We start from the raw sequence: 27,049 nt of genomic DNA, 5'->3' as shown, positions 1-27,049 counted from the left end.
TAAAAAGAGAAAGGGGGGGCTTCCCTGGTGGCACAGTGGTTGAGAGTCCACCTGCCGATGCAGGGTACACGGGTCCATGCCCCGGTCCGGGAAGATCCCACATGCTGTGGAGCGGCTGGGCCCGTGAGCCATGGCCGCTGAGCCTGCGCGTCCGGAGCCTGTGCTCCGCAACGGGAGAGGCCACAGCAGTGAGAGGCCCGCGTACTGCAAAAAAAAAAAAAAAAAAAAAAAAAAAGAGAGAAAGGAGGAAAATGTTAAGTTTCAAAAAGGAAAAAATACATTTTAAAAAGTTGAATATGTACTTGTATTCATATAGAAATATATATACAAAATTAAATAGGTACTAGTTTGTACGGCATATGCTTAAGACAATTTACATATCAGATTTTTTTGTTTAATCCTTTTATTATTATTGCTTAATTTAACAATGCATTTTTTATGATGTTATGTTATTGTGAAAGTTGTTGAGAGGCACTGTCAGTATTCGGTCAATAATTTTATTCCTTTTTTATATGCATTTTAACTGTCCCAGACTAACCAGTTCTCTCTCATTCCTGTCACATGCTAAACCTCATGGGCATTATTTCCACAGGTGGTGGTACACTGCTTATCAAAGGCAGCTTTTGAGAACAACATTAGATAGTGTTTAAAAGCAGAAACAATAATATATGCAGATATCCCCAGGCATAAAAGGTTGGAAGTGTGTGTAGGAGTCACTGAGCACACTTAGCACATTTCTGCCCTCTAAACAGACTTGTCGAAGCTCGAGATTATACCCTACATTTGAGCATTTCATACTAATTTAGCATAAACATAGCTAGTAATGTACTAAGGCAGTAATTCTCAACATGGCACACACACTGCTGTGTTGCAGTCGTTTGTAAGATGTGACACAGGTAAAATGCAAGAACAGTAGTTAAAATGAACCCAAGTACTTTTTAGTGATTTCCTCCCTTCTTTGAGTATAGATTCAAGATTCTCCCTATATTATATCAGTGTGCTGTATTTAATCTGACAGGTCTTATTGAATAGAAGAGAAGAAAGGGAAGGTTGTATCTGATGTGTCAGGCATTTTGTCAAGCAGTTTGCATGACCCTCAGGACCATGTGATGAGGGACACTGAGGAGAGTGCGTCAAACACAACATATATCATCCATCGCATAGTGAGAATCATGAGCTTATGTTAACAACTTAGCAAAGGTGGGCACACAGACCTTGACAGCAAAGATACTTGGATAGGACAGGTAGAGGAAACGATGCTGACATGTGCTGTGTATCTTTTATTGTAGATGATAGAAATATCAACCTCAGGATGGTAAAAAATGCTGCTGCAAGTTTCTATTAAAGTATAAATGATCAGGCTGGGATGGCACTACATGAGATGCAAAGGGTGACACTCAGAAGGAGCTAATCGAATATGACCTTCAAATTCAAATTAGACTTTCCCTTTAGAGAAAGTCTAATAAAAGCAGGAAAAGAAAAGTGACCTCAAGTTGAAAAGTTATGCTGCTAAAAATTAAAACCAAGTCACCGTTTTAGGACAGAGACATGGGAATTTGCAAAAGAAGGTATTTCTTACCCCTGCATACAAGCAGGCTAGGTGCAAAGTCACCTTGAGAAAGAACCAAAAGTCAGCTTCGCGTAGAAGTCTGGGTCCCAAGCTGAATATTGCTTCTTAAAAAAAAAACAAAAACAAACAAAAGAACCATTTAACAGATTCATAGTTAAAGCAACTTTTCTTTTACATTTTTATTTTGTGAAATCTGTCAGTCTCTATTTTCTTTATAGATTTTGGCCTTAATACTTTGCTTAAGAAGCCCTTTCCTGTCATAAAATCAAATATTCTCATTTTTTAAAGTTATCTCATAATGTTGATTTTTTAGATTTAACTGATTCATCCAGTTATAATTGATTTTGCATATTTATGGTGAGAAGTTAGAAATTCATGGTTTTCTTTCCAGATAGGAAGCTTGTTCTTCCAACATCACTGATTCAGTACTGCGTCCTCCCCCTGTCGATTTGACATGCTTTCATAATATGTTAAGTTCATATATGCATTTGTAAACTTTCTACAGATGTATGAAAGAATGATTGTTTCTTCATTGGATGCAAAGAGAGATGCACAGAGAGATGATAGAAACACAGAGATAAATTAAATCATAATCCTGTACATCCTTACTCACTGTTATCTACTTAATTTGTCAATTTAGGGAAAAAAGATATTTTAAGTTCCTCCAGTATAAAGTCTCAGTTTGTCTTTCTGTTCTTATTGGTCTCAGCCCTTATATTTCAAAGCCATGTGGTTGAATGCATGAAGATTCAAGACAGTTATAGGTGCTCAAGGAATTATAACTTTTATCAATATTAAGTACCTCCTTTATATTTTCCTGAAATCTTATTTTGTCTGTTAATAATATGGACATTCTTACCATTTAAAAAATACATGCCCTGGACATATATACACTACCAAATGTAAAATAGCTAGCTAGTGGGGAGTAGCCGCACAGCACAGGGAGATCAGCTCGGTGCTTTGTGACCACCTAGAGGGGTGGGATAGGGAGGGTGGGAGGGAGGAAGATGCAGGAGGGAAGAGATATGGGGTTACATGTATACATATAGCTGCTTCACTTTGTTATAAAGCAGAAACTAGCACACCATTGTGAAGCAATTATACTCCAATAAAGATGTTAAAAAAAATTAAAAAATAAAAATAAATGCTTTAACATCTTACTCATCCCTTTATTTTTAACAATTCCATGACTCTTGACTTTAGTTATGTCAGTTATAAACAGCATATGGCTGGATTATTTTTTCCGTAATCTGAGCTTCTGTTTTTTTTTAATAAATCAATTCAGTCCTTTCACGTATGTACAAAACGTTTTTCGTGTGTGTTTTCTATTAGTCTTTTTCTTGTTTCATTATTTTCCCCTTTACCTCTGCCTTTAATTAGAGTGATTGTATTTCCTTTATTCCTCCTTATTCCCAGTGTTTGTAAGTTTTAATTGCTGTATCTTTTTTCTAAAGTGGACGTTTAATTTTTAGTAAATCTATTCAAAATATTTATCCATTTTTATTGAAAATTAATTGCATACTTCTAACCTATCCACCCCTCAAATTAAAGAAGACCTCTGGCAAAATTTTACTGACCTGGCTCATCCTCCCAAACAGCTCTATGACTTACTAAAATTTGTTGGAACATTAGATTCATGGTGTAAATAATTCATCTACTCTCCTGGCAATCGTATTCTTTAAAATGCCTTAGACCTCACTGGTATATAATTATCAAGTAAGACTATATGTTTTACAGTTACCTTTGCTCACTACTCTTTATTAATTCCTCTGCAGTCCGCTATATTGGATTCTTTTTGTTTGATATGTATATCAGTTTGCTCAGGGCTGCCATATCAAAATATCACTGGGCAGCTTAACAGGAGACATTTATTTTCTCACAGTTCTGGAAGCTGGTGGTCCAAGATCAAGGAGTCGGCAGTTTTGATTTCTTCTGAGTCCTCTTTCCTTTGTTTGCAAATGTTTGCTTTCTCACCATGTCCTGGTCTTTCCTCTACATGGGTGCATTTTTAATATCTCCTCCAATGTAGAAATTTCCTCTTCTTATGAGGACACCAGCAAGATTGGATTAGGGTTCACCTTAAGGGCCTCCTTTTAATTTAATTACCTCTTTAAAAGCTCTATCTCTAAATACAGTCACATTTTAAAGTACTGGGGTTTAGGATTCAGCATATGAACTTTGGAGGGTCACGTGCAGCCCATAGCATGTTTTATTCATAGGTATTTCAGAAACAGTGCATGGCTGGTAAGCTTTTTGAGTTCCTGATCGGGTGAAAGAAACATATCATGGATCCATACTGGGAAGATAGTTTGGGTATGAACTTTTAGGTTCAAAATTATTTTTCCTTAAGTAATTGAAGGCACTCCTGCATTGTATTCTAATGTCCAGTGTCTGTCTGCCATGTAGAAGACAGCTGTCTGACTGATTATTTCTCCTCCAGGATTTTCACATGTCCTACTTTTCTCGCAGGAAGCGGGTAAAGTATTCTTTTAATCCTTGGAGCTGATGAATTCTCCTGGGAATTTGATGGGCTCTCATCATTTTTTACCTCCGGGAGGCTTTCATCTGTAATTTATTTAATTATTTCCTTCTAAAGACATCTATTAGACTGATGTGGAAACTTCTGGATCTATCCTTGCTATCCCCTACCATATATTCTCAAAATTTTCATCTCTTGGTCCTCTGACACTGTGGTCTTGGGAGGATCACTTGGTTCAGTTTTCCAGTTCACTTTGTGAAATTTAATCTGTATCGATTCTGCTATGCAGTTCATCTCTGGGGGCTTTACTTCAGCAATCATTTCGTTAATTTCCAAGAACTCTGTATGCTTCTTTTTCATATTAGTTTGTTCTATTTTATAGATATGATGGACACTTGAATCTCTCAAGGGAATTAATTACATTTCTTTATATATTTCCCCATTTATCCTATTAGCAGTTGTTCTCATGGTGTTCAGTACTGGTCTCAATTTAATTCCTGTCTTTCAGAATTTTCCTCAACTGTCAGGTTACTTACTATTGGTTTTCTGTTCCTATATGTGGATGAGTCTAGATTGGATAATATTACCATGTGTATTTTATTGCATCAGACCAAGTAAGAAATTTTCTTTTCCTAGCAGTGAATATGCATTCTAATTCAAGATCTCCAGTTTTATTGCTCTGGTGTAAAGAAGGATATGCATTTTCTAGTGGACTTACATTTCTGATGTACTGCTGGCTTGTTTATTTGTTGAGGGAGATACAAGTACTTTGTGGCAGTCACAAGGCCACCACCTCACTTCTTTGGTCTCAGTGCCCTTTCATGAAAACTCCCATGTCAGATCTCCCACGCCAGCAGTATTTATCCACCTGTGTGTCCTACGTATGAATGCCTGCATCAGTAACTCCTAACATATGGACTGATCTGGCTTTTTATGGAGCTCTTAGATTAATTATGAACTAGTGACACATGCATAGCTTCTTCTCTATGCTGTCCACCTCTTAGAGTTATTCCAGAACTCCACTGGGAACAGTCACTTTTTTTTGGTCTTTTTTTCACCTGTAGATGTTTGCAAGTTCCTCAGTTTTGTTTATGTAATTTCAACCAACAGTTTCCATTTGGTTTAAAACTTCCAGAAAGTCCTTACTATTTTTGTATGTTGGTAGATGTGCTCCTAATTTTCCGGTGCTTCTGTGGATTTCTTTCAGTATTTTTTCCTGTCTTTGCAGTGGAACGATCTTGAGGTGTATAAGTAAACATATGTTTTCAGTTAGCCATCAGAACCAGGAGCCATTTTTCCAAATATTGACAGTTTTGCAGAATACACTAAAAATAGTAAACTCCCTTTTTTTTGTTTTCTGTTTGCTCTTTTATAGTCTAAAATTTCCTTCATTTTGAGAGAAGATATTTTGAAGGCATTTTGAAGGTAGTCTGTACAGTGATTAGTTGGGAGAAAAAACATGGAGGTATCAGGCTAACAATGCTACACAGGTCATTCTACTATTGAGAAACATTTGGTTGGTGCTTTATTTCTGATTACTCCTAAATAGTCTGTCTCTTTCAAAGAATGTGAAGTTAATGTAGAGCTAAATACAGGTCAGCCACTTCAGTTTCCACGTGCATAGTAGCTGTAATTTTTCTCAGCTCTTCTTCCTCTGATACAGCCAGTGATGTTTTTTTGCAAACAAGTGATGTTCAGGAAACGCAATCGACTGGAAACCTACGTCCTAGACCCAGCTTTCTAAGTTGCTAATGACTAGAAACTTACAGAGTTTCTAAAGCACTCTGGTTTTCATTCCCCTTATTTACAAGCACCCTAGTGATGCATTTGTAAAAAATCTGAAAAATCTGAAATTGTGCCCTGAAATCATTTTTTTTAAATCCCATGAATGTGTCAGCTCGTTATGGTGAAATTGCCTAGTTAACTTTCTTATTAACATGACTCATCCTACTATATTAACTCTTTTTTTTCTGAATGGATGATATATGATATGTAATAGCAAGCTCTTGAATAATAATAAAAAGGAAATGTATTTAGTCTTGATACTTACTTTATATACATTAGTTTAATTTAAACCTAGTAACAGACATATCAGGAAGATATCAATATTTCTTCCATTTAACAAAAGAGAAATCAAAGCTTGGAGAGATTACATAATTTAGCCTAAGACATCCAGTTAGTATTGGCAGAGCCAGGATTAGAATCTGGGTCCTAGCCCCTGACCATAACACTGTTCAGCCTTCTTATTTATAGGGAGGTAAAACCCTGAAGGAAAGTTATAGGCTTTTTAAATATGATAGAGGGACCAGAAATTCCTCCTTTTACCACAAATATTCACCAGCCAATTTGGCTGGTCCTTTATAGTTTGAACGGGGTTTTCATGTCAGTGAACTCATTTAATTTGCTCTGAGATGTTACAGAACAAACTGGATTCCCTTTTTCCCATCTCCAGTGATAAAGGCAAAGAATAAAAGAGTGATCTGTTTCCTCAGCCTTTAGGGACAGAGCTGAAATGTAGATTGTTCTGCAGTCCAAATTCTGATTGTTCTAAGGTGTTTTTGTTTTTTTTTTAAATCATCCATTCTCCTACTTACCTATGGTGTATTTTTAAATTTTAAGACACCATAGCTTATTTATAACTCACTGACCGCCTAACCCAGAAAGAAAATTGTGGTGATGTTTTAGTGCGAACAAGGAGCTATTTGTAAGAAATAGTGATTAGGGTATTGCTAGCTCTCACGGCAGTACCTGACTAATCCTGATTTTTATAAGTAGGTACGTTTTCTTTATCAGATAAAATGATGAATTTGCCAAGGTGGAACTTGTGCAGTGAGAAACAATGAGAATGCTCCTTCTGCTTCCACCACTGGTCAGCGAGTTACTTGGTCTCTAGTCCCTGTAAAGTTTTTGACTAGACGATCTCCAAGATCCTGTCCAACTCCAAAGTTCTTAAATCTTTAGCTTTTTCATTCTTTCATTCTTTAGCAAATGTTTACTGATCCCCTGTTATGTACCTGGCAGTGTTCAAGGCATACATAAATAAACAAAACAGACAACTCCCTGCTCCCGTAGAATTTATGTCATAATGGGGAAACTGCCATTAAACAGCAGGAAATGAGATCAGTGAGTAAGCTGAGTAGTCTTTTTCAAGACTCTGTGACACAGTAAAGCAGTGTAAGAGGATTGCTCGGGCTGGGTATGGGCAGAGTGAGCCGCTTTAAGGGTGTAAGCTTAGAGCAAACGCTTGAAGGAGGTGAGGCTGTGAGCCATGCAGATACAGGGCCCGGAGTGGGAGAACAGGCAGAGAGAAAAAAGCAGTACAAAGAGCCAAGTCAGGAGTGTTCGTGGGGTTTAGGGAGATGGGCAAGGGAGTCTTGTGGCTAGAGCACAGGGAGGGAGGAGAGAGTAAGAAGACACAGAGGAAGGGGAATGGGGAGAGGTCTTGAAAAAACTTTTATACCATTGGAAGGACATTTTTATTACCTTTGTTGTGAGACCCAGTTCTAGAAAGTTGCTATTACTGAGTTCTTAAGTGCCTCCTTTGATAGCTTAATATACCTGGTACTTTGATAATTCTTGCCTCTGATCAGGCAAAGGAGCTTGGTCTTAAAGAGGGAGTTGGGAAAAGGAGCTGACATTGGCAAGCTTAGAGGTGATGTGCCACTTGACTTTTTTAAATGTCCAAACTAGGAAATAGAAAGTGTGATGGAAAGAGGGTAGGGAGGAAAGAGAGGGTGAGTAAATGTGTTTAGAAGACCAAGTGACCATTTGAATAATTGCTTTAATTGGCATTGAAATGGATGAGGCAATTGTTTTTTTCCAACAGAATAGGCAATTGAGTGAATCAAAGCAAATCAGGAAAATTCCACACTAGCTCTGTCATTCTCTACTGTGTATATTTTGGGTTTTTAAAAATATTCTTTAGATTCATAGACTTTATTTCTTTTAGCAGTTTTAGGTTTACAGAAAAATTGAGCAGAATGCCCAGATGGTTCCTATATACAGTACCCACTCTCATTACTCCCACCTCCAAGTTTTCGCTATTATTAACATCTTGCATTACTCTAGTATATTTGTTACAGTCGATGAGCCAATATTAGCTCTTTATTATTAACTAAAGTCCATAGTTTACATTAAGGGTCACTCTTCATGCTGTACATTCCATGGGTTTTCACAAATGTATAATGATGTGTATCCACAGTTTCGTACAGAATAGTTTCACTGCCCTAAAATTCCCCTGTGCTCAGTCTATTCATCCCTACCTCTCCCACACTTCTGGTAACCATTGATCATTTTTTACTGTGTCCACAGTTTTATATTTTCCAGAAATTCATATAGTTAAAATCATACAGTCTGTAGCCCTTTTAGATTGGCTTCTTTCACTTAGAGATATGCGTTTATCCATGTTTTTTTTTTTTTTTTTTTTTTTTTTTTTTTTTTTTTTTTTTTTTTTTTTTTTGTGGCTTGATAGCTCACTTCTCTTTTTATCACTGAATAAGATTCCAGTGTATGGATGTACCAAAGTTTAACTGTTCATCTGTTGAAAACCCTGTTGGTGCTTCCAAGTTTTGACAATTATAAATAAAGCTGCGATACACATTAATATGGAGGTTTTTGTGTGGATATAAGTTTTCAAATCCTTTGGGTAAATATCAAGGACTGCAATTGCTGGATCATGTGGTAAGGATGTGTGTAGTTTTGTGAGAAACTGCCAAACTGTGTTCTAGAGTGGCTGTACCAGTTTGCATTTCCACCATCAATGAAAAAGAGTTCCAGTTGCTCCTTGAGAAAATTTGGTATTTTCAGTGATTTGGATTTTAGCCATTCTAATATGTGTTATAATTGTTTTAATTTGTATTTCTCTGATGACGTATGATGTTGAACATTTTATCCTATGCCTATTTGCCACTTGTATTGCTTCTTTAGTGAGGTATCTGTTGGACATTTTGTGTATTTTTAAATTGGGTTGTTTGTTATTTTTGAGTTTTAAAAGTACTTTGTATATTTTGTAATAGTCCTTTATCAGATATGTGTTTTAAGATATTTTCTCCAGTCTCTGGGTCATCTTTTCATACCCATAACAGTGTCTTTCACAGAGCAGAAGCTTTTAATTTCATTGAGGTCCAATTACCAAATTTTCACTCACGGTTCATGATTTTGGTTTTCTATCTAAAAAGTCATTGCAAAACTCAAGATCACCTATAGTTTCTTTTATGTGATCTTCTAGATGTTTTATAGTTTGCAGTTGACATCTAGGTCTGTGAACCATTTCGAGTTAATTTTGGTGAAACATGGACACTCTGAATCTAGATTCACTTTTTTGCACGTGGATCTAGTTGTTCTAATACCATTTGTTGAAAACACTAACCTTCCTCATTGAATTGCCTTTGTTCCTTTGCCAAAGATCAGTTGACCATATTTATGTGGGTCTGTTTTGGGCTCTATAGTCAGTTCCCTTGATCAATTTGTCTATTCTTTCACCAGTACCACACTGTCTTAATTAATGTACCTCTATAGAAAGTCTTGTAGTCAGGTAGTGTCAGTCCTCTGACTTTGTTCTCCTTCAATATTGTGCTGGCTATTCTAAGTATTTTGACTTTCCTTATAAACTTTAGAATGAATTTGTCAATAGCCCTGAAATAACTTGCTGAGATTTTGGCTGGGATTGAATTCAATCTATACACCAAGTAGGGAAGAACTTACATCTGGACAATGTTGAGTCTTCCTCATGGAATATCATCCATTTACTTAGATAGTTTTTTCATCAGTTTTGTAGTGTTCTTCATATAGACCATGTACTTTATTGTTACATTTTTACATTTATATTTCTTTTTTCAGGGCTAATATAAATGGTATTATGTTTTTAATTTCAAATCCAACTGTTCATTGCTGGAATATAAGAAAATAATTGACTTTTGTACATTAACCTTGTATCCTACAACCTTGCTATAATTGCTTATTAGTTTCAGGAGTTGTTTCATTGTTGTTGCATCTTTGAAATTTTCTACATAGACAGTCATGTCACTTGCAAACAAAGGCATTTTTCTTTCTTTATAATCAGTATACCTCTTATTTCCTTTTCTTCTCTTATTGCATTATGTCGGTTTTCCAGTACAATGTTTAATAGAAGCAGTGAAAGCAGACATCCTTCTTTGTTCCTGACCTGAACAGGAAAGTCTCCAGTTTCTCACCATATACAGGCAAAAGTGATTTAAAGAACTCCAGTTTCAGACACATATTGAAAAAAATATATTTAACTTTAAATATATTGAAAAAGAAGCTTATAAGTATCTAAGTTGGATAGCACAAATTAACCACTATGGTAAGACTGTAAGACTGAGCTAAGATTTTTCTGCTGTATGTGAAACAATGCCTGGTACTTAGCCAAAACTCAACAAATATTTATTAACTGAATGAATGAAATGGTAAATGAATGTGTGATGACAATGAAAAACAGGACTCAGAACATAAAACATCTATGTTCTTCATTAAAAAATAAAAATAAAAACTGGTGACATAAAAATAAGAATGAGATTAGCTATAGGTTCTTTGTAGGATGTTCTTTACAAGTTGAGGAAGTTCCCCTCTATTCCTAGCTTCTTAAGAGTTGTTAGCATGAATGGATGTTAAAATTTGTCATATGATTTCTCTGCATCTATTGATAAAATTATGTGTTTTTTCTTCTTTAGCTTGCTGATACGATAGATTACATTAATCGATTTTCTAATGTTTACCAACTTAACATACCTGAAATAAATTCTACCTCATGGTTGTGTATAATTCATTTGTACATTGTTGGATTCATTTTGCTAATATTTTGTAGAGGATTTTTGCATTTATGTTCATGGAAGATATTGGCCTATAGTTTTCCTTTCTAGTAGTCTCTTTGTCTGATTTTGGTATTAGGGTAAAGCTGGTCTCATAGAATGAATTGGAAATGTTTCCTCTGCTTCTATTTTCTGGATACAACTGTAGAGTTGATACCATTTCTTCCTTAAAATTTTGGTAGAATTCACCATCAAACCCATCTGGGCTTATTGCTTTCTCTTTTGGAATGTTTATTAATGACTGATTCAATTTCATTAATAGGTAAAGGCCTATTCACATTATCTGTTTTTCTTGTGTGAGTTTTCATAGATGTGCTTTTCAAGGAATTGATCAATTTCATCTAGATTATCAAATTTGTGGGCATGGAGTTGTTAATAATTAATAACCCTTTATTATTCTTTCAGGGGATCAATGATGATGGCTACTCTTTCATTTCGGATATTTATATTTGTATCTTCTCTCTTTTTCTCCTTAGGTAACCTAGCTAGGAGTTTATCAGTTTTATTGTTCCCTTCCAAGGACCAGTTTAAATTACTGATTTTAGATCTTTCTTACTTTCTACTTTATGAATTTAATTCTGTGAAATTTCCCTGTAAACATGGCTTCACTATCCCACAAACTTTGATTAATTATATTTCCATTTTCATTTGGTTTGAAATACTTTTAGTTTTCCTTGTGACTCCTTCTTTAACTCATGTTTTATTGAGAAGCGTGTTGTATAATCTCAAAAGTATTTGGCCTTTTTCTTCAGCTATTTTCCTGTTACTTATTTCTAGTTAAACTCCACTGTGATCTGAAAGGATACATTGTATGATTCTATTCTTTTAAATTTGCTGTAGTGTGTTTTATGACCCAGATGTCTTCAATCTTGGTGAGTGTTTCCTGTGAGTCTGAGAAGAATGTGTATTCTGCTGTTTCTGGATGACATAGTCTACCAATGAATTAGATCCAGTTGATTGATGTTATTCAGTTCAACTATGCCCTTACTGATTTAATGCCTCCCGCTCTGTCAGTTACTTATAGAGGGATGTTGAAGTCTTCAACTGTAAGAGTGGATTCATCTACTTCTCCTTGCAGTTGTACCACTTTCCGAGCTGTACTGTCTCAAGTATTTGATGTTCTGTTGTTGGGTGCATACACATTCGGGATTGTTGTCTTCTTAGAGAATTGATCATTTTCTCATTGTGTAATGCCCTCTTCATCCATAATAGTTTTCTTTCTCCGAAGTCTGTTTTGCCCAAAATTAATATAGCTTTTCCAGCTTTCTGTTCATTAGTATTAACATGGTATATCTGTCTCCATCCCATTACTTCTAATCTACCAGTATCTTTATATTTAACTTAAGTTTCTTATAGATAATACATAGTTGAGTCTTGTTTTTTAATCTACTCTGACAATCTCTGTCTTTTAATTGGTATATTTAGAAAACAGACATTTAAAGTGATTATTGATAGTTGAGTCAATACCTAGCATATCTGTTACTGTTTTACATTTGTTAACTTTGTTCTTTTTGTGTGCATGTGTCTTATACTCTTTTTTTCTTCCTTTGTTTTAAATGAGCATTTTTTGAGTCCTTTTGTCTCTTCTCTTAGCATGTCTTCTTTTTAAACCCTTTTTATTTTTTGCCCATGAGTTTGCAACATGCATTTACTAATAATCCAAGTCCACTTTCAAATAACACTATACCACTTCATGAGTAGTGCAAGTACCCAGTATTCTCAATTCCTCCCTCCCTTCTCTTAGAATATGCTGCCATACATTTCACTTGCCCAAAAGCTAAAATAACTGAATACATTTTTGTTATTATTATTTTGACTAAACTATTATCTGTTACATCAATTAATAATAAGAAAAGTAAAATATTTTATTTACCTTTATTTATTCCTTCCTTAACACTCTTCTTTTTTTGTGTGTAATCTGATTTTCTGACCGTACCATTTTCCTTTTCTCTAAGGAACTTCTTTTAACTTTACTTGCAAGACAGATCTACTAGCAAAAAATTTCCTCAATTTTTATTTGTCTGAGAAAATCTTTCTTTCTCCTTTATTTTGAAGGATAATTTCACTGGATATGGAATTCCAGGTTGGAGTTTTTCTTTTGTCACTCTAAATATTTTGTTTCACTGTCTTCTTGTTGGCATGTTTTCTGAAGAGAAGTCTGATGTAATTCTTATCCTTGCTGCTCTATAAGTTGTTTTCTCCCTCTGGCTTCTTTCATTAGATAGATTCTCTCTAACCTTTGATTATCTGAAGTTTGAATATCATGTGCCTCAGTGTAGATAAATTCTAGTGCTGGTATTTATCGTGTTGATGTTCTCAGATCTTCCAGGATCCATGGTTTGTTGTCTATCATTAAGTTTGGGAAAATATCATTTATTATCACTTTAAATATTTTTTCTGTTCTTTCTTTCTTCTCCTACTGGTATTCACATTATGCATGTTATACCTTTTATAACCATTCCACAATTCTTGGATAGTCTGTTCCATTCTTTTGTTTGTTTGTTTTTTGCATTTCAGATTTGGAATTGTCTATTGACGTATTTTCAAGCTCACTGATTCTTCCCTCTGCTGTGTCCAGTCTGTTGATGAGCCCATCAGAAGCATGCTTCATTTCTGTTAGAGTGTTTTTTTTTTTAATTTCTAGCATTTCCTTTTGATTCTTTCTTAGTTTCCAGTTCTCTGCTTACATTGTCCATCTGTTCTTCTATGTTGTCCACTTTTTCCATTAGAGCCCTTAGCTTATTAATCACACTTGTATTAAATTTCCTGTCTGATAATTTCAACATCTCCACCATGCCTAAATCTGGTTCTGATGCTTAGTCTGTGCCTTGACAGCCTGACATGATATACTGGGTAAAAATTAGGCCTTTAGTATGAGGTTTTATGTTCATCTGGCTAGAGGTTAAGCTGTGTTTGCTGTTTGCTCTAGCTGTAGGATCAGGGCTCTAATTTTCCCTTTTGTCCTTGTTTTTGTCTCCTCTGCTGCCTTTGGGTTTCCAGAGAGATTTCTTCCTAAATAAGGTCTACAATGTACTGTTCTTTAAGTTGAATCCCCGTATTATTACATAGAAGCCCTACGTATACGTTGGTAAGTTGTGGGGTGAGAGAAAACTCTCTGTAGGGCTATGATTAGGTCTCAGTCTTTTAGTGAGTCCTTTACTACCCCTGGGTTTTATTCTTTATAATTTCCCCTCAGAGTTTTACTTTTTTCAATCCTTAGGTAATACAGGAAGACTACAAGGAGCTGAATTGGTAATTTCCTCCTGCATGGAAAACTACCAGGGGCTGGAGTTGGGTATTTTCTTTTCCCCAATTCGGTTAGGCTCTGATGAACCTAGTCAGTTAAGCTCTTTTAAAATAATTTGTCTTGCGGGTAGGCCTTGCTGAGAAGAACAGAATGTTCTAGGTATATTTCTGGGTATATTTTCCCCTCCCCCTGCCAAAAACTTGAGGGAAATTTTTCTGTGATTTTTCCCTGTGAGGACCTGATAGGACTCCTGGAGGTCTAACTCACAAAAGTTTGGAGATCCTCCCCACTGCCCCCTGCCACCCAAGATTTTTTAACTTTCAAACTTGTCCACAGTGAGTCTCCAGCAATTCATCAACTACAGTTTAGGCTTTTCGACCTCATTACTGGTCCCCACAGGGGTTTCTGTCCCTTGGTTTCTGCTTTAGCAACTTGTGATTCTCAGCATCTGCCAGTTTTAGTAAGTTGTGATTCTCAGCATCTCTCCAGTTTTGGAGGCAGCAGTTATGATTGCTCTGTGACCTCAATTCACTGAAGAATTTAAGAAGAGTTGTTGATTTTCAGTTTATTCAGCTTTTCTCTTGTCGTGAGGACTAGAGTAACAATTTCAAGCTCCTTACATTGCTGTCCTGGAGACTAGAGGTCTGTGCTATACACATGTAATGAATTGTTTAACCTCTCTCTACATTTCTAACCCCAGATCTGTAAAGGGAAGTTAATAGTCTTACCCTACATCTACACATGTGGTAGTGTTCATATAACATAACATAGGTGAATGTTCTAAATTTTATTAATATGGGCAATATTATTGTTATTTCTATCCTTTATTAAATGAATGTAAAGCCTATAACCTCCCTTTTGAGGGAAATTTCCCTTTTCATTACTTTTGATTATTTTCTTTCCTCTCATATAAAATTTGAGTGTTTTCAAATGAAACCATGAGAAATTGTGCACTGCTAAGGATTAAGCACAGTTCAGTTCATTGCTTTGCCCTATCAGTAGTGATTAAAGAGCAGACACCTAGCAGAACAGCTGAGAGTAACTGAGGGCCAAGTAAAGCCAAGGTTTCCTCTCACTGATGCATTTTACACCCTAACTTTAATGAGCTAAGTATGTGATGAAATGGATAAATGTTTCCGTTATCCAAAAGTGTCCATTCAGAGTCTCTAAATCAGCACTGGGACCTGCCTTCAATGTTTCAGGAACCTGGAGACTGACTAGTTGCAGGAGAGGAACTTTACGAAAAGCTACTGGTCGAGTTCTTTTAATTCTTTATCTGGACAACCTAGATACATGGATGTTATTGAGGAAGCTGGTCTCTAAGAGCCATACTCTTCTGGAATTTAATCATCATCACCCATATTTTCTATTACCTGTTACTGAGTGTTTTCCTCCAGAGGAATGTTCATTCTAAACAAATGCTGAGGAGCTGCTTTCTCAAATCCTTGACATAAATTTAACTGGTTAATGTTATAATATTTGTATTTAAATGGTATGATATTATTTTATTCTGACTATCTATGTTTTTGATTTAGCAAGTTCTCTTTAAGTTTTTCCTACCCTACATTATAAGCTTGGATTATAATATCACCTTTGAATATAATATAAACTTGATTATACTATCAATATATAAACTTCATTATACCTTTATATATTCTTTGAATACATTTTGCTTTTATAATAAAAATCATGGTAACAATGGTTGTTTTACAGTATATAATGTTAACAATTATTATGTTAATGGTGAGTGTTCAACCAAAATGTAGAATATCAAAATAGAAGTAACCAGATTATTTATCTAGCAGTTGATTTTTATAAAACTATTTCAAATAATGTTATTATTGCAACATGAATTGCTTTTCAGTAAAATTTGTGTAATAAAATACAAAATTAGAAACAAACGAATTTAGAATTAATTAGTTTTGAAGACATTAGCCACTTTAATTTTTCAAAGTGATAGTTGTTTAGGGCTTCCCTGGTGGCACAGTGGTTGAGAGTCCGCCTGCCAATGCAGGGGACGCAGGTTCGTGCCCTGGTCTGGGAAGATCCCACATGCCGCAGAGTGGCTGGGCCCATGAGCCATGGCCACCAAAAAAAAAAAAAAAAAAAAAAAGTGATAGTTGTTTAAAAGTTTTTTAAAATAAACACTTTGCTGAGCATTATCATATACATACACACAAAAAATGTCTCAGGAGACAGTGAATATTATTTCTGTTGAAAGGCAAAACATACATACCATAATTTTAGTCTTTAGTGGGTGTTCCATTGGCCGTAAATAAAATCCAGCATTAAAAGGAGTCCATAAATGATTCTTCTAGTTTTTCCATTGGCCATTGTGGCTACAAAAATCACTTTACATGACATGCAGTTGTTCAATTTAATACACTGGTGGTTCCATAAATACATATTACTATTGAAACAACTAATGAACTTGTCAAAAAGTTTTGTTGAAATTTAGTAGTGAGTTAGTAAACTCAACCAGAATTAATTTGGACTGTAGTAGGATGAAATAATGGGATAAAAATAGGTTGACATATATTGGAGAGTTAATGCTCATGATGAGAGGGTACGAGAGGGATGGCCAGGAGATGTCATGGTGGGGTTTTGAGAAGTAGAGTAAAAGGAGAATGGAAGGAAAGGGAATTTGTCAAGAGCATGTAGGATCAATTGAAGATTAAAAAGACTGAAAGCAGAGAATAAAATGAAGTGTTAAAACAATAAAAATGATACATTAATAAATAAAACACACGTATGCTAGAGTTTTGGATAAAACCAGAAAAGGTTGTGTTATATTTTCATGAAATTTGGTTTTCTGAGATGTTTTTCCCAGAAAAAGAGTTATAAAATAAAGCTATTTCTTTTTAAATCTCTGTGATGTAATCCAGGATTAATGTAAAAGGAGGGCTCAACTTAGTTTGATTTTGTAGAGTTGTCCTGTTATCAAGGTCAGTCAGGAGCTTCATACATATTTATTTTTAACTTTTAAAAAATGGGGAAAATTTGTATGAATTTGAAAACTAAGTATTCACTAAATCTTGGAGCTGAAGACTCTTTGGAGTGAGTATTTGCTTATGTGTGAGACGGGAAACAGTCAACTGACCCAAATTCCTCTCATATTGAATCTTAGCTTATTTTATTTTTCAAGAAATCAAATATGAAAGGTAATTTTTACTTAAGAACTGTCTGCTTTTCCAAAATGTTGGTGTTAAAGTCTCACTTTTCAGGTTTCCAAGCTTCAGGCAAGTTTTTCTTTTCTTTTTTTTTTTTTTAGTCTGTCATCTTGATTTATTTTTGGTATTATGTTCAATGTCCATTAAGAGTTGGATTTCTGACTTGACCTTAGACTTTTTGTAGTAGTGCACATTGGCAGTATGCTTAATTTCTGGTCTGAATTATTTAGTGGTTTTTGGTAAGACTCCTAGAATGTCAATATAATATCATGTGTAACAGAATGAGTGATATTGTCCTCTCCTTCTAATAGTATAAATTTTGGATAGATTTTTATAGGATAAATTATCTGTAGATAAATTTTGACACTAAGAAAAAAGTGAGGAAGTAAGATTTTTCAGTAAAGGGAAATGTCATTGAAGAAAAAGAATATTGCAATAGAAGAAAATTACTATCCATGAGTATTCTTTACTCTGAGTCTTATTTTTCCCATGTAAAAGAAAGGATTGTATAAGTGATTGCTGAAGTACCTTAAAAGTACATTATATATGTATAGTATATATGTATATATTATACATATGTATAGCAACTAAGGAAATAGTAATCATAAAATTTTGGTGCAAAAAAATGTAGGAAAGTATCTTTTCAACTTTATTTTTTGTTGTTTAAATAGATTTTTTTGAAGAGCGCTAGGAAATGTCTGTTTTGTTTTGTTCTGAATTGTTTTTATTGTTTAAAAAAAGATCAGAACTTGTCATGGTGGTTGGTTTCAAAACAAGCTCTATTTCTATTTCTCTTCCTTTTGAATCTGTTAGTCCTTATACTTTAAAAAGTCCTGAATATTGACGTTAGTTAATTCAGATAGATTTTCTGTCTGTCAAAATGTTAAATATTTTCCACAGATTGGTTCCTGAAATGACTTATTTACTCTCATATTCATTTACTATGAGGATTTTCTACAGTAACACACCTTAGTCGAGATGGATGAAGTTTTTTTAAGTGGTGAAAAATTCTAGTTGTACACCTCCGCCAGCTTTTTAGATACTTGAGATAGTTACAGTTTGGGGCCATGTCTAATTTGGTACACGGAAATCGATATGTCAAAACTAAACAAAGGTCTAACTCACCAAAGGAAATATAACATCCATAGTCTCACTTTATAACCACAGCTTGCCTGAGTATAAGCTGGATCTTGCCCACTATGTTATAGAACAGATTGTACATCAAGGACGATTAAAAGTATTATTATTGAGCTGTCGCATTGCTAGATTCCATTCTTTCATCAACAACCTGGATGCCCATATGCCTCTAACATCCAAACAATGAAGAGTTGATTTTTCTCTGTTTGTTTCTTTTTCTTCCCCATTTTTAGGTGTATACTGTTGAGGAATCTGGACTAAACATCCTGGTGTGGTCAGTGACTGGCAATAAAAGAACCGGTTGGATGTATGGACATGTACCTCTCTCCAGTAACAGTCCATTTAAGGTGGCATTTGAAGCTGACCTGAGTGGAAAAGAGAACATCTTTATTGCCCTTGATGACATCTCCTTTACCCCAGAATGCATATTTGGAGGTAAGCTATCCCTTCAGAAAATGGGATGTGCAAGGATTGTTTTAAATATCTGAATATAGAAGAATGGGGAATTTCTGAGGCATTGCATTTCTTTTCACGTCCAGTCCTACTCATACATTGTAGAAAGAACAGTATGTACTGTCAGAGGTAAAGTTTTTCTCCCCATGAAACTTTATCATGAAATTTTCATATCCTCTAGGCAACAAAATAGCTTAGACTAAAATTCTTTAAGAAACCCGGAGAAAATTTAGTTCCATCAGTATAGCTTTATTGTCTACTTTCCTTATTTCCAAAGGTTCACAACAACTGCATGAGGTAAAGATTCATCTGTTCACCTGTCATCTTCCAGACTGTCTTTTCCATCCATATTAGCTTTTCCCTTTCCCTGAGCCATTTCCCTTCTGTTTCTACACTACAATCTAGAACTCTTATTCTATTGCATAAAGAAAAAAAAATCTTGTAAGTAACTCCTTTTCTTAGAAATCCCCTTAACTGAAATCTGAATTTCTAATGTTTAAGATGCTTCCATTTAAGTAGCTATTTGTTCTCTTATAAATTCTTCCCGTTATCAACATTAGAGAGTAGGGTCATTGCCTTTCAGACTACTCCATGCCTCTTTCAAAATTCTGTTCTTACAGCCTTTATTCAAAATTTTCTTCTCTTTTAAAGCCACACATCTGGGTTCTTTTTCTCGTGGTTTTCCACTGGATTCTAAATCCTGGGCAAACTCAACCTCCAGGTGAATCAAACTGTGTGAAACATTGGCCTCTTAAGTTCTAGTCACTTTCATAAATATTTTTCCTCATTAACCAACTCCCATAGTTATATTCTGAACTTTATCATCCCCTCTGAAAATTTAGGGTTGAAAAATATAATCTAATCATTATGTCTTTTCTACATTTATGTCTTCTACTCCTCCTAAACCTGTTTTCCAACGTAAGTAATAAGAAAAAATACAACTCTAGATTTGCAATGTTTCCTGATTTTTTCCATAAAACAACCTTTTTATACTTTTCCCCTAATGGTCTCAGATTTAATGATCTAACACCTCAATGCCATTCTTAATCAAGCACTTTGAATTCTGTCCTATTCTTTTCAGTTTAACATAAATTTGGGTCCTAATTATGTTCCAGGAACTCTGCTAAGTACTTTGCAAGTATTAACACATTTATTTATCAGACCATCCCTGTAGAATAGATACAAGTATCTAGCTCATGTTCCGTATAATGGCTTTATCAGTCTTTGAAATTGACTTACAGTAGCCGTAGCCATTTGCATTTTCCAAACTGCTACTGGTCATACTCATTGGGACCACTAAAAATTTCAACTTATCACGTTAGCTGGACTCCCAACAGTCCTAGATGCAGGTTTAGGACCATTCCCTGGCACTACTTTTCTACAACAATCCTCAAATCCTCGTCTCTTCCTTGAACTTTCTTCACTCTGCCAATGTTCTTATATCCTTTGAACAGAAAATAGAGCCCGTTTATAACGAACTTCCTTAATTTTCTCTTCCCTTCCTCCAAATGTGCCTGTAACTGCAACCAAATTATTTTTGTCACCATTCGTCTCAGGAAAAAATCCCTTGAAAAATCCTGAGAAATCTGCTGATAGCCTCATGGAGGTTCTTTTGTATGTGGCAAGTTACTTTGCTCTTGCTGCTTTCAAAATTCTTTCTTTTCTTTGACTCTTAATGATTTAATTATAATGTGTATCTGGGTAGACTTCTTTGAGTTGATCCTGTTTGGGCACTTTTTTTTTTTTTTTTTTTTGTGCGGTACGCAGGCCTCTCACTGTTGTGGCCTCTCCCGTTGTGGAGCACAGGCTCCGGATGCGCAGGCTCAGCGGCCATGGCTCACGGGCCCAGCCACTCCGCAGCATGTGGGATCTTCCCGGACCGGGGCACGAACCCGCGTCCCCTGCATCTGCAGGCGGACTCTCAACCACTGCGCCACCAGGGAAGCCCTGTTTGGGCACTTTTGAGCTTCATGAGTCTGGATTTCTATATTCTTTCCAAGATTTAGGATGTTTTTGGCCATTATTTCTCTAGGTAAACTTTCTGCCTTTTTCTCTTTCTCTCTTGTTCTCTGGGAATCACATGATGCAGGATTCAAGCCAGGTCACTAGGCCGCCTCAGGGACCATGGTCAGATTGAAGCCAGCAGGCCTGTGACTGGGAGTACACACAGGGCTCCTCCTGGTTGCTGAGGGAGCAGGAACTGAACCGTGGCAGAGCAGGGTTGGAACTGAGTCACAGGACAGCTCCAGGGTCCACAGCCAGGACTGACATCAGCGGGCTTGCTTCCAGGGGCACAAATGTGTGTAGGCAGGACTAACTCCTGGAATGCAGTAGAGCAGGGCTGGAACTGGGTCATAGGACTGCTGCAGGATCTTCAGTCGAGTCCAAGGTCAGCCGGCCTCTTAATGGGGCAGAGACAGGCATGGTTCCTCTCCCACCTCTTGGCAGGTTGGGCTGGTTGTAAAGTGTGGCCAAGCATGGCTGTAGCTGACTCCACTGGGAAATGGGGCTACTTTTGGTCTGTATCCAGGACCACTTTCAGTGAACCTGCCACCAGAGCATGGGCCTCCCTTCACAAAGCAGCTCTCCCTGGTCTTGGGCTTCACCAGAGTTTCACAACTCCTGCCAGGATCCTAAAGCTCCCACGAAGGCACTTTTGTCCATGGATGGGCTGCCAGTTTGTTGTTTGGGGTTGGAGGGATGTGAGCTAGGGACCTCCTATTCTACCATCTTTCTGGTGTCACTCTCCTCACACGGAATTTTTAAAGGTTTTTTAAAAAGAAAAATATAGCAATTATATATTTATGCCTCCGAAACGTTTGGTAAAAATGGTCTTTTAAGAGTTAGCACTTAGCAAGGAAAACTCCATTTCCTAGTAATGCTGTATAAAGGAAGCATTATTATCACATAAAACTGATCAAATTTCAATGAAGTTCTCTCCAAATATTCTGTTTTTATTGCATGAAAATGCCAGGATGGGACACAGTTTTCCAGTGGAATATAGTTGTAAAAAAATGTTAAACTTCAGATGGTGCAGGGCCTTCCTTCTACAACGAATATTCGTTGAACAAAGCAAGAGAGAGATTAGACAAATGTTTCCAGTATTCATCTGTGTGTCCTTCTTCATTCAGCTCTCAGAGAATGTGAAACATTCTCTACCATCAAAACTATTGAACAATTGCTGCTTCCATCTTTCCTTAATTAGCTCAGTCTCGATTCAAGTGAACTAAGCAAAAGCTAAATTAACTTAGATGATATTCTCCAAATCTATAATAAGACATCCAGATTTTTACGTTTCGATGAAAAACTCTCAACTTCACTTCAACGTCATATTAGGTTTTTTGGTTGTTTTGACCATTCTCCCCACGCACCCCCAGTAAGATACACTCTCCCATAATATGAAGGGATGTAGAACTACAGCATTTGTCACCATAAGTTACCTGTAGTTTTCTTTCCATTTAGAAGATCGCCCTGTAATGGCGACCCCTCCCCTACCCCACAGATCTTTAGTTTCTGCGTTATTACTTCTCTATCCTTCCTTTAATTACTTCAGGTTTCCCAGGGAAACATTTTCTAAATGGAGACATCCTTGATGCAATAAAGCATCTCCAGCAATTCTGAGTCGGCAGAGAAATGCATTTATTTTCATAGAGTCTGGTTTTTCAACCATGTGAGTTTCCAGGGTAGAAGGTGTTTTCTATTTTTGTTCTATAATTTGAAACAAGAAGGAACACACTTTTCTCCCTGGTGAAGAAACATTTTACAGGGCTGGTAGGACATTGCTGCCTTTAAAACTGTACAAGACATTGTACAGTATTTGAAGCAACAGTGAGTGAGAAAATGTAGCATACTTGAAGATATGGTGCATATCTACAGAATTTTTTTCAGGAGTCTAATAAGGGGGCAAGTACCAGTAGACACAGCTGGAAAGGGAATAATAGGTAGGAAGCAGATTATTTTGGTGTTCTGGGTTGAATAGTGTCCTCCTCCAAATCCGTGGCCTTCCCAGGTCCTCAAAATGTGAGCTTATTTGGAAGTAAGGTCTTTGCAGATGTAATTAAGATGCGAGTTAAGATGAGGTCATACTGGAGTAGGGTTGGCCCTTAATATAATATGACTGGTGTCATTCTAAGGAGAGGAGAAGGGACACAGCAACAGACACACAGGAAGAACATCATGTGATGAAGGAGGCAGAGATTGAAGTGATGCATCTCCGAGTAAAGGCATGACAAGGATGGCCAGGAAAACCAGAAGCTAAGAGAAAGGAACGGACTGGGTTCTCCCCTAGAGCCTTCAGAGATAGTGTGTCTCTGTCAGCACCTTGAATTTCAGACTTCTGGCCTATGCAACTGTGAGAGAATAAATGTCTATCATTTTAAGCCATCCAGTTTTTGGTACTTTGTTATGGCAGCCCTAGGAAACTAATACAACAGGGAACACTGATGTCTACTTTATAACCAAGAACTGGGTTCAAATTGTCATTAAAACACTTACTACCCACTTGACCCCATTTTTCTTATCCATGAAATGATTATCATCAAGATTTAGGAAATGTACCTTTCCTGAAAAGAGTTGCAGTAACTAATTTTTAAAAAATTTTTTATTGGAGTGTAGTTGATTAACAGTGTTGTGTTAGTTTCAGGTGTACAGCAAAGTGAGTCAGTTATACATACACATATATCCACTCTTTTTTGGATTCTTTTCCCATATCAGTCATTACAGAGTATTGAGTAGAGTTCCCTGTGCTATACAGCAGGTTCTTATTAGTTATCTATTTTTTATATAGTAGTGTGTATATGTCAATCCCAATCTCCCAATTTATCCCTCCCCCCACTTATCCCCTGGTAACCATAAGTTTGTTTTCTACGTCCATGACTTTACTTCTGTTTTGTAAAGCATTAACTATTTCAGGCAAAAATAACCTAAGAATAATTCTGCAACATCTTGTCTTCTACTAATTAACATTCCTAATTGAAATGTACTGAGTTTGATGCTCCATTATTTAAATACACAGTAAATAACAAGGGATGCTGCTATGGATTTTAAATCTAAGAAAACTCCAGTTTTAGGGATTAAATTTATGAACAAACTTTCCAACTAGATTTTTTTGTTAAATTGAAAGAAAATGACCTTCAGGAAGTGAATGCAAAGAAAAGAAATATTATCCTAGGGCATCCTTTTTAAAATTGACTTGGTAAATATGAAATGAGAGCAACTAGCAAGGTGCCAAACAAATAATGAAATTCATAAGGCATTCAAGGGGAATAAGCAGCCACAAGTTCTCCTTGTTTATATTATCACTGTTAAACGACAGTGGCTCTCACGTCGTTCTGGAATAGAGATGTTCATTCTTGTTTCACATCTCTGAATTTGAGCAGCAAGTATTACTCTGGAGCATTTCCAGGACAGGTATATTCTCTTGAATGCAAATTATTTAAAGATGGAGACACTTGTCTGTTTTCATCATCTTCATCATTTATATCATCTTCAGTGATGTATTCTACATGCCTAGAAGAGTCCCGTTATAGTAGGAGCTACTCAATAAACATGTCCTATGAATAAAGAAATATGTCAAATGAGTAGATGAATAAGTAAAATCATCAACTGAATTTATCGACATATGGTACCTCCTTTCACTACCACCAATGAACTCTGCCTCCAGTCTTATTTTCAAACCCTTGTTTGGGAGGTAAGAGAGACAGAGACAGAGACAAAGAGAGACACAGAGAATCCAATAGATTCTGTGTGGCTATATTGAGTGATAGAAAGATGACAACTATACTAAAACTTTGGAGACATGAGTCTAAATCATGACTGTATCACTAAATACTTGTATAATTTTAAGAAACTAATTTAAACTCCTTAGACCATGTTTTGTCATCAGGGAAATGATATCGACAATCTCTTAAGTCCCTTTCAGGTCTACCGTTTTATGATCATATGGGACTTGGTTTGTAAAACAGGATTAGGAAGGCAGAAGGAAGGCATAAAGAATGACATAGAAAAGAAGAGAGTCCAGAGAGAATGAAGAGGGACTTCAAAGGGATCTAGGGTTATGGCAGAAATGTCATTGCAGGAAGACACAGAAGACTTCTTGCTACTTGCTGTATTTGTGAACTTGAGTAAGTCTGCCCTTCATTTAGTCAAAGTTGAGAATCTACTGTGTGCTGCCCTGGATTTAGATTGGAAGGACATATGTGCCTATAATATTATCGCCAGCTCTCCAGGAATTTACAAACTAAGGACATATTGGGATAATGATGCATACGTGGAAGCTTAAAATATTATAAAGTGCATTTGAAACTCTCTCAGCTCTAAAACTATAGTTCTAAGATGATTTCATTTGACTTGAAGGCAGCATCAAGTATATGGAAGTAACTTATTGAGCCATCAATGAATATTCATAAGAAATATTCAGTGGTGTGTTGGTAGACTAGCTCTCAAGGGGGAAAAAAATCCCTGATGTGTAGCATTTCCCTATTTCCTTGGTTAAATACCCCAGCATGGTTAATTTCAGGTTGCCAGTATGACCTCACTGAAGGTGTATTTGAGAAGAATAGCATACAGTCAGCTTCAGTGAAGCAGTACAACGGGCTGCCATACACACACGTCAGAGGGAGGAGCCTCAGGGTTAATGATGCTCCTTTCCTCCCAGCTGGACAGAGGAGTGAAAGCTATGGCTGTGGTCCCGGGCAAAGAATGAGCACATTTACTTCTCATAATGGATGAAGAGTTTGCTAATGAAAACTTATCTCATAATAAGCATATTTGTACCATTTGTATGAGTTTATATATTTTTTAAAAGCCTCAAAAACCTCTTGGTTATGAACCATAAAGAGATGTCATCAATTTTTTGGTGCCTTTATCCTTTTCTCAATATCCACTTTGAAACAAGAGATTCTGCCTTCTTTTTTTCCCCTGTTATGGCTGCATAACAGACTTATCTAATTTACACACACACACACACACACACACACACACCCGTAACTACCGACTTAATCTTCTAGTCCCTACTATAGTGTAAGTTCCAGAAAAGTAGACCTTACATTTTTCTTATTCACCACGATAACAAAAAGAATTTTTTATTGCAAGCAACAGAACCTGACTCAGGCTAACTTAAAGGCAGAAAATAAGCTTATTGAAAGAATATTGGATTGCTCCCAAAATTAAATGTAAAACTAAGAATCTAAGACAGAAAAATAAGTGGGAAGTGAGTAAGACTGAGTAAACCAGAGGTTGAAACTACCTAAATCCACTGCCTATGAATACTTCCTTCAGAGCTGGGCTATCTACTTTCCTGCCACCATTATGAGTAATCTCTAATCGTCCCTTTGTCACTCCCTTAAAATTAAAGGAGCTGTTGACCAATCCTAAATCATATGTCTACACTTCAGAGTCTTGTAGGTTACACTTTCATTTCTAATTTCCACATCAGCCACCTCTGGCTGACGACCATTCCTCTTCTTTTTTAAAAAATCATAATCGAGCTTGAATATTCTGCAACCATCTGGACCAATTTACAAAGCTGACCAGAAACAATAAATTTTCTATCTATACTCCAGTGGTGAGAGATGAAATAAAACTGAGACTAATCAAAATACATAAATTCATACAAGTTGTAAAGAAGAAAAATGCTTAGAGGCTCTCAATTGCCTACTGAATATGTTTCTTATCCTTTGTCGCAGCTCCTGTCTTATCTCTCTGCTTCTGGTTATGAAATGATCCCTTAAAATAAGACCTCTTGCCTTTCTCTAGTCATGTCCCATATTCTGTCCTCTCATCTCATTGACTTTAATCTTACTGCTCTCAGGCTGGAGATGCCCTGCCCTTTATCTCCTCTTGTGTAAATCCTTTTTCACTTTCCAGGGCAGAGCAAAAGCCACTTTCTTCATGAATTTATCCTTAATATTCCCAGCAGGAAACCAAACTCTGTTCCAGATTGTTAAGGCCTTAAGTTTGCAGCTCTCCTGTAATATATCTTACATGGTATTTTGTGATATGTGTAGCTTGTTTTCTGTCATTATCAGTTCCTCTCCATTGAAAAAATCTCCATTGTCATTATCTTGTATTTTAAAGAAAATTTTAGTGAGTATGAGTATCTTTAACTTTAGGTTGATTGATAAAAATATAAATTTGAAATAAGTGTATGATATAGAGTAGATATCC

At 36.1% G+C, this 27,049-nt stretch overlaps 1 protein-coding gene across 1 annotated transcript in view; it reads left to right on the top strand.

Annotated features, from left to right (window-relative positions):
* The window catches only part of MALRD1 (MAM and LDL receptor class A domain containing 1), a 608,458-nt gene that overhangs the window by 463,913 nt on the left and 117,496 nt on the right, over nt 1–27,049 (top strand). The window contains exon 33 of the mRNA XM_007447298.1: nt 18,664–18,865. Within this exon, the coding sequence (XP_007447360.1) occupies nt 18,664–18,865 (202 nt within the window). The remainder of the gene's footprint in view (nt 1–18,663; nt 18,866–27,049) is intronic.

Source organism: Lipotes vexillifer, unplaced genomic scaffold, assembly GCF_000442215.2.
Source record: "Lipotes vexillifer unplaced genomic scaffold, Lipotes_vexillifer_v1.1 scaffold297, whole genome shotgun sequence".
Lineage (NCBI taxonomy): Eukaryota > Metazoa > Chordata > Mammalia > Artiodactyla > Lipotidae > Lipotes > Lipotes vexillifer.
This window is presented reverse-complemented; position numbering and strand designations above follow the sequence as displayed.